The sequence below is a fragment of the Asterias rubens genome, chromosome 4, assembly GCF_902459465.1.
Source record: "Asterias rubens chromosome 4, eAstRub1.3, whole genome shotgun sequence".
In the NCBI taxonomy this organism is placed as follows: Eukaryota; Metazoa; Echinodermata; class Asteroidea; order Forcipulatida; family Asteriidae; genus Asterias; species Asterias rubens.
The window spans coordinates 10,402,417-10,416,253 of record NC_047065.1 but is presented as its reverse complement, the minus strand read 5'-3'; the positions used below and the strand labels follow the sequence as shown (position 1 = coordinate 10,416,253).

The 13,837-nt window shown below is 40.3% G+C and overlaps 1 protein-coding gene across 1 annotated transcript; it reads right to left on the bottom strand.

Moving 5' to 3' along the window:
- Nucleotides 1–4,223: 4,223 nt before the first annotated feature.
- LOC117288841 lies at nt 4,224–11,242 on the bottom strand. Its single transcript, XM_033769693.1, has 5 exons — nt 10,689–11,242; nt 7,517–8,017; nt 6,729–7,272; nt 6,059–6,309; nt 4,224–5,659 (listed from the first exon to the last, which is right to left on the bottom strand). Exons 2-5 carry the CDS (start codon nt 7,942–7,944, stop codon nt 4,618–4,620), a joined length of 2,265 nt encoding a protein of 754 aa, XP_033625584.1. The 5' UTR covers nt 7,945–8,017; nt 10,689–11,242; the 3' UTR covers nt 4,224–4,617.
- Between the last annotated feature and the right edge of the window lie 2,595 nt (nt 11,243–13,837).

Sequence of the window (13,837 nt, the reverse complement as noted above, 5' to 3'; positions counted from 1 at the left end):
GTGTGTTGAATCGGTTTTCAACTAGTGGTTTGAACCCGCCGAGGCCTGATTCTTGATAATTTACCACGACTTCGAAAACTGATATAATCCATACCAAGAAATTTTAATCATGTCATATGTAATTTTAGAAAGGAAAATTTCACAGTTAAATGAAAGCCCTTTCATTATTTATTACAAGCTCCACGCAATGAGCCAACAATCATTTAGGAAAATGAAACTATAAGTACTCCGTTTATGATGAGACATCTGCTATTACCCAACAACTTAATAATATTTTATTATTAATAAAAACAAAAGGTTTTGTACCAAACACATTGTAATCAGTTTGTCATGTTAAACCCACATCTCTTGTTTTTTTGGTAATAACTAGTTGAACGCAAATTTAAATGCTAGGGCCCAATTTCATGGAGCTGCTTGACGGTAAGCATTTTTTCTTCCTAACTGTAGCAGACAATTTTGCTGAAGCGTAAACCTATTTCAGGAGCTGTTGCAGCTTCAGCACGTAAACAAAAACATTTTAGATCGTTTGAAGAAAGTGCTGACAAAATGGCGGGCGAAATAAATGCAGAGTGGCGATGCAAAACAAATCATTACCTCTGTCTGGTACGTGTTATTTGTATAAAGGTCTTTAAGGACCCTTTTTGCCATGCTTATCGCTTTTAGCAAAATGAAAACATTGCTAAGTGCGTCCGTTAAGTACAAAATCGACTGTTAAGAAGCTCCATGAAATAAGCTTTTGTGCTATTTAAAATCATTGCAAATGCATGGTGTGAGGAGATCCAAGTTTACTGCATCAACCCATGGTGTATTTCAAACAGTGCAAGCAAAATGGCATTCTACCCAAACACAGAAATGTTATCTGGGTTTAATATTTTTTTCTTGGTTAACAAAAATGTATGATTTGTGTGATTTTTGGTGACATTGCTGTAAATCCCGGCCCTGAAGGTGTAAATAACTCAAACTCAGCAGAAGCTAGTCCAAACTCTGCAAATTCCTACTCGCGGAACAAGCTTCTAAGTCTCCGCTATGCCCCATCCACACGTGCTACAACTCTGCTGCCTTCCTGTATATTATCATTACAGAACCTTGGCCTTTTTGTAAATCCCAGCACTGTTTACCGACCTACACATCGTGGTAAAAAAGCTGGTCGCCGTAGAACTGTTCATAAACCCCCTGTACCCGAAGTTACACTCCCTTCTGTTCCAGTACCAGTGACTACAGCCAAATCTCAACTCAGCCTTTGTGTTCTAAACACACAGTCCATCTGTAACAAGTATGACGATTTTACTGATTTTGTTCTGCAAAAAGATCTGGACCTTGTTGCCGTTTCAGAAACATGGCTGAGACCAGACGACAACCTAACATGTCGTCAATGTACGCCTGCTGGCTACTACTTTCATCACATCCCAAGACCTCACAAGACTGGTGGAGGAGTTGCAATACTGTACAGATCTACTTTATCTGTCTCTGTGAAAAGTAATGACGTCCAGTACACAACTTTTGAATCTCTTCATGCTGAAGTTTCCGGAAACTCTAAATCTGTTCGACTTGTCATTGTATACAGACCTGAAAGGGATTCAAACGGCCAACATGTGACTTTCTCAAGTTTTCTAAGGGAGTTTGAGAATTTGATTTTGGAATATCTGCTTCATCCATCGGAAATCATTATCACCGGCGACTTTAACATTCATGTTGATGACGTCCACAACACCAATGCAAACCAGTTTAAGCATCTACTTCAAGCTTTTGGTCTTACCCAGCATATCAAGGAGCCAACTCATCGTCTCGGTCATTGCTTGGATCTTGTCATAACTCGTGAAATCTCCCCACCAATTGCCTCAAACTTTATTATTCTACCTGGATTATCTGACCATTATGCAGTCATGTGTAACTTGAGTCTGTGCAAGCCCAAAGTCCCAACCGTCACTATAAAGAGCCGACAATGGAAACATGTGAATTCTCCCGAAGTGTTCCACGACATAGGCACCCATTTAGCAAATCTAGAAGTTGATCATGACTGCTTGGATTCCTATGTCAGCCAATATGAGAGTACAGTCAGTGACATCTTGGATAAATACGCACCTTGGAAAACGAGATTAGTCAAGGTCCGAACTGAAGTCTCCTGGTTCAATGATGATATTCGTACAGCGAGAAAGATCTGTCGTCAACTGGAGCGGAAGTGGCGGAAAAATGGCAAATTGGCAACACAACGACAAGAATATCGCAACCAATGTAAAGTAGTTAGGAATTTGATCAACCAGGCAAAGATCATCCATTATTCATCTCAAGTACAAGAATCCTCAGGAGATCAAAAGAAGCTCTTCAAGATAATTGGTAAGTTGTTGCTCAAACCCAAAACCCCTGTCCTTCCATCCACCTACAATAACCAGGACTTAGCAAACGAGTTCCAGAAATTCTTTGTCACCAAGATTTCAGACATCCGCTCATCATTTTCATCAGTCCCTTACAACGTGCCGCAGACATTGCCACATCTTCAACCAGAGTGTAGACTATCTGTGTTTGAGCCTGCCACTGTTGCTGAGATTCAAAGGGTTATTATGAAATCTCCTTCAAAATCCTGTGAGCTGGATCCAGTATCAACATCCATGATAAAGCAAAACATTGATATATTTGTACCCTACATCACTAAGCTTGTAAACGAATCTCTCAGTTCCGGTTGTTTCCCAGATAGCCTCAAAGTTTCCTACATCAGGCCGCTCATCAAGAAACCAAACCTGGACAAGGAGATATTTAAAAACTACAGACCGGTTGCAAACTTAAAATATCTTGGAAAAGTCATCGAACGAGTAGTGTCATCACGTATTTCTGATCACATTCATACTTTCAACCTGTCCGACGTGTTCCAGTCAGCATACAAGCCTTTCCATGGGACCGAGGCTGCACTAGTCCGTGTGAGCAACGATATTCTCTCTTCTATGGACAATGGTAACCTTACAGCACTAGTCCTGCTAGACCTGAGTGCTGCTTTTGACACTGTTGATCATAACATCCTTCTCTCTCGGCTCCAGAATCACCTTGGCATAGAGGACACAGCCCTAGCATGGTGCAAATCGTATCTCCACAATAGAACTCAGCATGTATGTATTGGCACTGCGATATCCGACCCTGTTGTTTTGAACTACTCTGTGCCACAGGGGTCGGTACTCGGCCCGCAGTGGTTTACACTGTACACTTTACCGATTCGTGACATCATCCTCAAATTTAATCTGAATTACCATGTGTACGCAGACGACACTCAGCTATACATCACGTTTAAATCTTCTCAAGAAAACGCCAATGCATCTATTGCAAGACTTGAGAAATGCATCCAAGAGATTCGACGTTGGACACAACAAAACTTCCTGAAGTTAAATGATGATAAGACAGAGTTCCTTTTATTTGGGTCACGTCAACAGTTAACCAAGGTTTCAGTGCCATACATCTCCATCGGTGATGCTCGGATAGCTCCCTCGCTAAAAGCTCGGAACTTGGGGGTTATTTTTGATTCATCGATGACACTTCAGCCACACATCAACAATATTGTTCGTTTATCATCATATCACATCAGGAATATAGGTAAGATTCGCAAGTACTTGGATAAAAGTGCCACTGAAAAGGTCATTCACGCATTTGTTACTTCTCGTCTTGACAACGGCAATGCTCTTCTATACAGTCTACCTCAACCAGATTTCCCGACTTCAACGGCTCCAAAATACTGCTGCCCGCATTGTGACACTGTCTAGAAAATCCTGTTCTATCACCCCCATTCTGAAACAACTACACTGGCTCCCTATCTCTCAACGAATCATCTTCAAGCTGATGCTCATTGTCCACAAAGCTCTAAATGGCAAGGCTCCCCACTATATTTCTGAACTGCTTCAAGTTTACACTCCATCAAGGAATCTTCGATCAAGTTCCATGCTTCTCCTCATTGAACCCAAGTCTCGACACTCATGGGGTGACAGGTCTTTTTCTTCAGCCGCGCCACGCATCTGGAACTCTCTACCACTTAATCTTCGATCTTGTGTTTGTACCGCAAAATTCAAGTCTCTTCTCAAAACTTATCTTATGTCACAGGTTTTCATTGACTAATTTTGTTGTGTCTGTTTTTCTTTGTGTTTTGTTTTTGTTTTTTGTTTTTGGTTTTACTGCGCCTTGAACACCCAGCAGGGTGGATATGTGCGCATTACAAGTCTTATTATTATTATTATTATTATTATGAATAGATGAAACTAAATAAACGGGCCTATTATACTATTGAGCAATGTGAATGTTTATTTAACAAAAATAAATGATAAACCTTCTCACCACTACATATTCAAGAAAAGTGCGTTGGGGTGCAAACATGATGCCAGGCAAATTATGTGGAATAAGATATTTGCTTTTGTCTTGGTAACGTCGAGCACAGTACTACTATTACGCACAAACTTCCCGCCTGTACCCCCCCTTCCCGCCTGTACCGAAAACTGTTTAAAATGATACAGATATTGGTTTAACATGACACAGCAAGCTGTATACAATCTCACTTTGTCGAGAATCCGAATCACCAGGAAAGAGTGAATCACCACGTACAATTTCAACTAAATCGGTAACTTTATAATTTAATTGTTTATGTCATCATGATGGTGTGATCCTGATCCGTCGAGGTGGTGCAGAATGTGACCGTGTTCGCCTGGTCGAAGTCAGGCGATGAGCGCTTCCCGTCTTCCGGTTGGTACCTGATTTGGGACGCCTCTTCGTACGTGGTTTGTCCTTCAGCATCTGGAGCTCTTCCCATTGTTTCTGCATGCACCACTTCTTAAAGACTTCCTGCGCTGCTTCTTCGCGACCGGCTTTGGCACGTTGCTTCTCATCCTCCTTTTGCTTTGCAGCTTGCCTCTCCTGCTTTTGTTTTTCAATTTTCACGGCTAGCCAGGTTTCAGTCGATTTACAACCGTTCAGTCTTGTCGCAGCTTTCTTTTCCGTCTCTTGGTCCTGTTTAACCGACTCGGCTGCCAGCTTATCGGCGCGAAGTCTCCCCTGGTTAGATTTCTTTTCAGCCCAAGCTTCGAATGTCAGCGGAGTTTTTATCTGGACCTGGTCATCGCACTCGACGACCAAAGTTTCATCTTTCTTACCGAATGCATCATTCAGCATTCTGTTAACCTTGTTAACTAGCTTCCGATCTCGTGCGTCTTGTGACTTGGAGGCAAGCCAGTCATTGAAAGCTTGTTCATTTTCTTCAGGAGTTGGTTTCCTTTTGGAAACCTTATACGGTGATGGAGACCCATCACTGAGCTTGCTTTCCTCTTCCTTCATAAACTGCAGGCGTTGAGGGTGTTCAACTGGTAGATCTATTACATGTCGGAGCTTATCGTTTAGATAGTTGATTCTCATATCATTTATCTCTCTTAAGTCTAGTTCTTCCGAGGACTGATCACTGCTGTTTGAGGACGAACCATTGGCCTTATTTCCCATAGTGATTTCATTACCGTCTCCACGATCACTTCTAGGTACTTGTCCATTGACATTGTTGGTTTGATAAGTACCAAGATTTTGCCTGGAGTTGTGCCTTTCATTGTCATTTGTGACGAGTATTTTCCGAAGACAACTTTTTGCAGCATCGGTCTGTTCCGAGTCCAGTGATCGGCGACTACTAACTGGAACTTGTACAGGTGACCTTTGAAATAAGATGAAAACATTAAGATTTAAAACAACATAATATATGATAGATTTCGAAAATAATTATTCGATTGACATGTTTTTCCATATTCAATGGTTTTGATACCTTTTGTGTATCCAGTTTTTGGCCATGACATGAGTACCTATAGTCACAGACCAATGTTTTCAAGAGGTGCTAGAATAATGTTCGTATTCTGAGACGAAATCATTTCAGTGACATTGCTTTGCTAATTATCTCAAAAATACTACAGCATCTCACAGCAAGCTTTCTTCCAGCCTTATCTTTAAACCGTTTAAATGCAAGACTGTGGATATTGTGTTCTACAATAAGTATGGAAATCCTTTAAAAGAGTTCTTTTAAAAACTACACCATCCCATTATCTTTTCAGTGACGAACCTATAGTATGAATCCGATGGTATTGGTACACTATTCTGGATGTTTTTGCTGCCGGAATACTTGTCCATGTTTGTGGGCGGTCTCGGTGAACGTGAGTCGTCAGGTGCAAACTTGACTGATTTGGGCGTGGCACTTTTGGGTCTTCGTCCAGCTGTTGATGAAAGAGCTGAATTAGGACGATCGTGGAGACGAACTGAGCGTGCCATCGATTCTCTATCGGTTGTGATCTTGCTTCCATGTGGAGAAGAATCCTGTTTGAAAAGTCAAAGTTTAATATCAGGTATAAGCAATTTCGTGTGCTCTGCTAATAACTACAACAGGAAAATGCGCGTAAAAACATAAGACAGTGAACAACCGAAAAAATTATGACTAAAGTGCGCATTTAAAATGAACATGTGTTGTCGACAGCTCGGCCCTTTACTTTTATACGAAAAGCAGTGGTTATATAGCAAATGTATTCTACCAACGAGTGTTCCGTGAACAGAAACCGTCTGCTCACATGAATCATACTAAGAGTATGATCTGCTAAACATCTTTTAGAAACAAATAACAAATCAAAGTTTGCGCTAAAATTCGATTAGTCTCATGTTTCACAGAAAAAAACAAATTTTTTAAACTGTCAATCAGATATGTTACACCTAATTTATATCGTTGCACACCAAGGGCATACCTCTGTCTTGGATGGTGCGTGGAGTTGACTGCCTTTGGCAACATCGCGGAAAGACTCCCAGCTCTCGGTGCTTGACGTAGCACTGTCATTCTGAAATAAAGAACTATGAGCCGATTTTGAAGACAAAGGCCTCCGGTTCCTCTCAAAGTAATGATGACGATGTTCCCGACCCTTCCAAGCGGTTATCATGAGTTCTGGACCGGGGGTGATCGCCAGATCCTTCAGGGATATGGTCGGTGCTACGCTACTCCCAAGTTTGGACTTTGGGAATCTCGGAGACGTGGACCAAGTGCATGTTTTTTCCTTGGTGGACTTGTTGGCAAGAATCCTTGCGTAGAGCACGACCCGTCGTTGTGCTCCCTGCTGTCCGCAGGAGGCGGCAGTGTCTGCCGGTGTTTGGTGGGAGGCGTCTTTAATTTCTAGCAACGCACCGTGTTGAAGGAGGCTGTCGATGCATCCATTGTTGCCCATGGCGCAGGCAACGTGTAGGGCTGTCCTGCCGGATGGAGTTTGGGAATTCGGAAGAGCACCATCGCAGAGCAATCTGGAGATAAAAACATTTGTAAGTTAGGACACCTATGTTTTGTCACATTGTGCCATAGGACAGTGAATTAAACATAATTTGTATTCTGGAAATTACCTAACATGACAGGCCTCGAACAAGCATCGCCTCATTATGACTAATTTGAAGTATACGACTTTCGGGATTTGTGAAAATTTAAACGTACGATGACCTTCTATTCTCGACAACAAGAGTGTGAAATAATTAAATCTTTGCCAATACTCACCTATCAACAAGGTAGTGAAAGCCCCTGTGTGCAGCAATAAACATCGCAACAAATCGCCTCTGTGACATCCCACCAACATCCATCGTCATTGAAACTTTTCTCAGCACCTCTTTCAAATCGCCTCTCAATGCAGCATCTACCAACCCATCGAATCCATACGTGACTTTTACGGGTAGGCGCGCCCCCGGTATGACACACAGCCTGCCCAGGGTATCCCCGTCGGTGAGAACAGAGTGATGACGATACGACAGAAGTTGCAAGTCAGAGGGGATGCCACACACTAGTTCGATCAGGGACTTGAGCTCTGCCACGGTGGTGGTGTGTCGTACGTTGATTGAGGTGAGCGACCCTGGACCTGGGAGCTTCGCAAAGATCTCGAATGTCTCGGTGAAGCGGCCCGTTGCATCTCGCACCCCCACGTGTGCCATATTGCGAATGCGGGAGGATGCAGACCCAGTGATGTTACCTGACAAGAAGGGAATCGCCAGCTTTTTCAAAACCCTAGAGAAAATCACAATAACGGGTGAATTAAGAAAAATACCGGGGCAAATAAAATATGAGTTGCAAGTGTGGAATAACAAAGGATAAACAAACAAGATGGGGAGGTTGCACATCATCAATAACATTTGCAAAGTGTAGGCTTAGTACAACATAAGAATATTGTGTTTTGGGGTAAAATCCCTATTGTAAAACATGGTGGTTCTGAGAGGAATCGGAACTGGGAAACTCTCTCAACCTTTAGAACAGTAGGGGATATGCCTATCAGGTAGCTGTTTAGCGGAGACTCGTTGTTCATAACAGCAGACCCACAATTTCTCAATCCGGCCTTCCTCAGAACCATCACTTCTCACTATAGAGATGTTACCCACCCGCAATAGTGTGTTGCTGCACAACACCTAGGCCTTCTCAGAAATAAATTGGACAAGAATGTCAAGAAAGAAACTAAGGTGATCTGCATTGGCTACAACGACAGGAGAATTCAGCTTGTTTTGTTGTACTAATGTCAGCATGAACGGGGTGCAATTAACAATGGGGCAAGAAAAACAACCAAGAAAAAAACAAGACCTAAAGGCAATGTAAATATACTTTTGGTAATTACTCCAAAGGTTAATGACCATAACAATTTACTTGAATGGTAAAGACCACCGGAGAGCCGGCGATTATATAAAACTTTGTCCGAAATTTCCCCCTTTGAAGTAAATGTAGTTTAAGAGAAACGCAGTTCTAAATTGGATCTATCTTGGAGAGGGCAAGGCCATTTTCATTTTGCAGAGGTCCGGCTCTGAAAGGAACACATTGCCTTGGATCGGTCGAGTTGGTCTTTGAAAAGCGTTCTGTAACCGTTTGTTATAAAATGCATTTGAGTAGAAAGATGTAAAAGTAGAAAACAATGCCTCGAAATTGCGTGGTTTTCTTTTTACCTCGTCGACTAACACGGTCGGCCATTTATGGGAGTCACCGTGTTGCGACGTAAAAGAAAAACTGTGCAATTTTGAGTGATACTTGTGTGGATCATTATATTCTACTTTTAAAACATCTTTCTAACCATATGCATTTCATAACAAACGGTTTGAAACGCTTTTTATAGACCAACTCGTCCGATCTTGACGAGGCACGAATAATGCCAACACTAGGGTCAACAGAGGCCGTGGCCTACCGTGGCCTCCGTGTCATTCCAGACCTGACAAAAGTTTTCACCCAAAGTGAAACTGGGAAAGCCAATTCTGTGTAACAAGGTTTTCCCCTTTTCTTTCATTATTTTCTTACAATTTCTATTACCAAATTTTTACAGGTGTGTTATTTTATGCCAATTTGTGATTCTGGTCTTTGAAAGTTACCAAACTTATGGTCTACAGTCCCTATAATGAATCTAAATCGTGACACAAATCCAATGCTCCTGCAATAGGAGCATGTCTTTCATCGCCACACATTTTCGCCGCGGGGGATAAAAAAATCAATCGATATTAAGACAAAATCGACGAGGCGTTTTGTACCACGAGTCAAACTGACTGATGTTTAATGCCAACAAAGCATCGTAAGATATACATGAGTTATTGATTAGTCGAAAGAAACGATCCTTGAAGTTTTGTTTCATTTACTCAATTTTATTGAACTTACAGCTCGTGTGTTTCCATGGCAAAATCTGCATGGCACTGTGCGATTCACTAATAAATGAAGCTTCTATTAGCCCAATTAATTATTAACAATTATTATCACAAATCTTTAGAAACTCAGCTATTTTATTATTTTATCTCGGGCAGGAGGCCAATATTGCCATTATGAAATTGATGCTGTTGATCAAACACTGTGACTATAAATAAGTGCCCGGCAGTATTGTGGCTGAGGTGTGAACACACTAGGTCATATATTATGTTTGTAAGGCTGCCCATTACCTTGACGAAGATTGAGTGATAGGAGCCTACCCTAATAAAAATTATCTACAAAATAATTAGGCCGATCATTGTAAGCGTGAACTTTATCTAATTATCTATTAATGAATAATTTTATTGTAAATACATTATTCAAATTTTGTTCATGACAACGTAATTTGCACCAGAGAGCTACGGGTTTTATGAGAGCAGTATATGCATACAATATAATTTGTTACTTGGGGTATGACCTGCTATGTTTATTAAAATTTCCACCCCAAAATGTCAACATCACTAAATCTTTTATTAAATTTAGACTGAGGAGCCAGTTAAATTCCATGCATAATATGTAGTATATAATTCTAAATCAGATTGTTTCAAACTTCCAGCTTTCCGTTCATTGTTCTTCATCATTACACTGGAAAATGGATACCACTGTACACAAAATAAACGTGCATGGATGAGGAAACCCCTAGAGTGACAATATTATTGAAGGCAATTATTAGAAACATTGTGCGTTATTGTCAATAAAACTTGTATCGACATTTTTTAGGTACAAACTAACTCTAATTGACGTTAATCATCGTTTACGAAGTAGTCCATAGCCTAGAGGCCTACTGTGGACTAAAATGATTGATATTATCTACACCGGTGAGGTATAGAGTGTAGTCAACGGTATCAGCAAGAAAGGAGGCGCTATCGTTTCAACTTGTTGTAACGATACCTGTAAACACTAACAGATTAACAATACGATATAGATTACAAATGCCGACATAGCAATTGAATATTGAATGAAAACTCACCATGTTTCAGACCTTGCTCAAGAAATGGAATTTCAGTATATTTCTACTTCCATGCTTCGAAAGTTCCACGATGGAGACTAAAAATCAATTTTTAGCACACTTCCGCGTCAGGTCGAAGTTAGTGCCATCAATCAGACAGTAGCCCAGTTTATGGGCCATGGTTGAACCCCCATTCTAAAACAACCTTTCTCCCTTGAAGGTTATCAATGTTGCATGACGACAGTCAACAACACAATTTACCAACACCAACTTCAAGCAGAGAGTTTTATGATTAAATTATGGTCTTCCCCTATAGAGGTGAGCAGTTACACACATTGGAGCGCAGTGTCATGTGAAACAGGCCCATGCTCGTTTTATATTGTTGTCTAGCCACTACAACAAAGGGACCATGTAGAGTCCATGGATACACAATGATTGGCACTCGAAATCCTTTATTTACATTTCAAAGGGTTTGACTGCTTCTAGTTATCGCTGTCATTTTGTGGCTGTCAACAGATCATCGTATAACACGTCAATTGCAATTGGAGATTAAACCATAGACTGGCAACAGGCATTGTTCATTGGTAGTATAGTAGGCCCAAACGGTGTGCATGTAAAATGGTTAAATCATGGAGGTAGCCAATTGTACCTTTATTGTTAAATGAATACAAAGCAGCTCTCTAGCCGTCCAACCTTGATTTGGCACAAATATTACGATAGTGCCAACATTTTGATTGGCATGAAATCAGACCAATTGCAAATCCGTCACCACAGCTTTGGTGATGGAATATCGGGCAATAGCAATCATCGTTCAAACAGAGGTGTTATATTGAACAAGTGAACAAAACTAGAACATCCACTCCCAACAAAATATTAACACTTGTAATGAAAACATTTAATTTAACTTATAAGAATGTACATTTTTATTCAGTCAACACACAAGATCCAATAAAGCAATTTGCTCTTACTCATAATATAAGGAGATTTGGATGAGTGCTAATTGACCATCTATCTCATACAGCATTGTACAATGCATGTATGAGGCATGGTTAATGCTTCAATGTTGAATAAATGTTTTTGTAACAAGTTTGCATGTACTTGATTAAAAATCAACATACAATGTTAGTGCATTGCAACTGTACACATTCATAAAAAAACAAGTTCCTGGTTCACTTAAATTTGTTAACTTAAAAGTTTGATGGGAGATTGGGTGCATTAACCTTATCATTGAACCAGTTATTCGTGTAGAAAGGTAAGTCAATCAGGAACTGGTTACTGGATCATAAATAAAGCAACATTATTTACATGTGTAAATTAACGCATGATAATGAACCAGTATTTAGATAGTGGGTGGCTAGTATAATATGTGAACATGAATGTGAAAGGTGGCAATTACTGATACATACTGAAACACCTTTATTTGTAGTCACTTGATGGCAGCATGGTCCCCTAACAGTGGTCTCCTGACAGATTGTACCAGATATGCTGAACATTATTAATGCTCTAAACCACAGGGAAACAAGTCTCTTCATTTGTTGAGTCATAAAATACCCCAAACAGTTTAGCCAGTCACATAGGTTGAAAGGAGGTTATGTGTTTAAAGACAATGGACACTATTGGTAATTGTCAAAGACCAGTCTTCTCACTTGGTGTATCTCAACATATGCATGAAATAACAAACCTGTGAAAATTTGAGCTCAATTGGTCGTTGAAGTTGCGAGATAATAATGAAAGAAAAAACACCCTTGTCACACGAAGTTGTGTGCGTTTAGATGGTCATTTCGAGACCTCAAGTTCTAAACTTGAGGTCTCGAATTGAGGTCTCGAAATCAAATTCGTGGATAATTACTTATTTCTCGAAAACTACTCCACTTCAGAGGGAGACGTTTCTCACAATGTTTTATACTACCAACTTCTCCCCATTACTCGTTACCAAGTAAGGTTTCGTGCTAATAATCATTTTGAGTAATTACCAATAGTGTCCACTGCCTTTAAAAGACCTTTTCGCAAATACCCATTGCACAAGTGCCAACCGTTCAATGAGGTGCATTGTGGTCTAACTAAGGAGCAAATTTGATCACAGCTAGACCACAATGCACCTAATTCAACGCCTAACGCGCCCGCCCGCGTTTTTGCGAAAAGGTCTATAGAAATATATATGTGGAGCTGCTTAAAGGATCACGTTGCCTTGAATCGGTCGAGTTGGTCTTTGAAAAGCGTTAACCGTTTTTTATAAAATGCATATGGGTAGAAAGATTTGTAAAAGTAGAATACAATAATCCACACAAACATGCCTCGAAATTTAACGGTTTTCCTTTAATACCTCGTCGACTATTCAGTCGGCCATTTATGGGAGACAAGTTTTTGACTCCCATAAATGGCCGACCGTGTTAGTTCGCACAGTAAAAGGAAAACCACGCAGTTTCGAGGCAAACTTGTGTGGATCATTGTATTCTACTTTTAAAACATCTTTCCAACCATATGAATTTTAATTTTTGTTTGTTACAAACGCTTTTTATAGACCAACTCGTCCGAACCAAGGCAACGTGTTCCTTTAAGACTAGTTGTATAAAGCGTGTTGGGCGTTCATAGACTACGTCTGTTCACAGGTAAGTTTATACAGGCGCTAAAAATAAGACACACAATAAATACATACAGTACTCCATGTAAAATCTATTAGTACGTGAGCGTATGGAAAACCGATTAGCGTTGCAAGCATTTTATCCCTAGCAAAGTGCCTGAGGACAGGAAATTTTACAAAAAGACAAGTTAAATATTACAGTTTTTCATTAGTTTTAAAGCCATTATACACTTTCGGTACAGAAAAAAAAAAAGGTTCACAGATTTACAAATAATTTACAGGGTTTACAGAAGGCAATGGTGAAAGATTTCTCTTGAAATATTGATCCATGAAATGCTTTACTTTTTGAGAAAACATTAAAACAATATCAATTCCCGATAGCGAGAATTACCGATTTATTTTAAACACATGTCATGACACGACGAAACGTGCAGAAACAAGAGTGGGTTTTCCCGTTTCTCCCGACTCCGATGACCGATTGAGCCTAAATTTTCACAGGTTTGTTATGTTATATATAAGTTGTGATACACAAAGTGTGGGACTTGGACAATACCGTTTACCGAAAGCGTATAATGGCTTTAACGCTTTC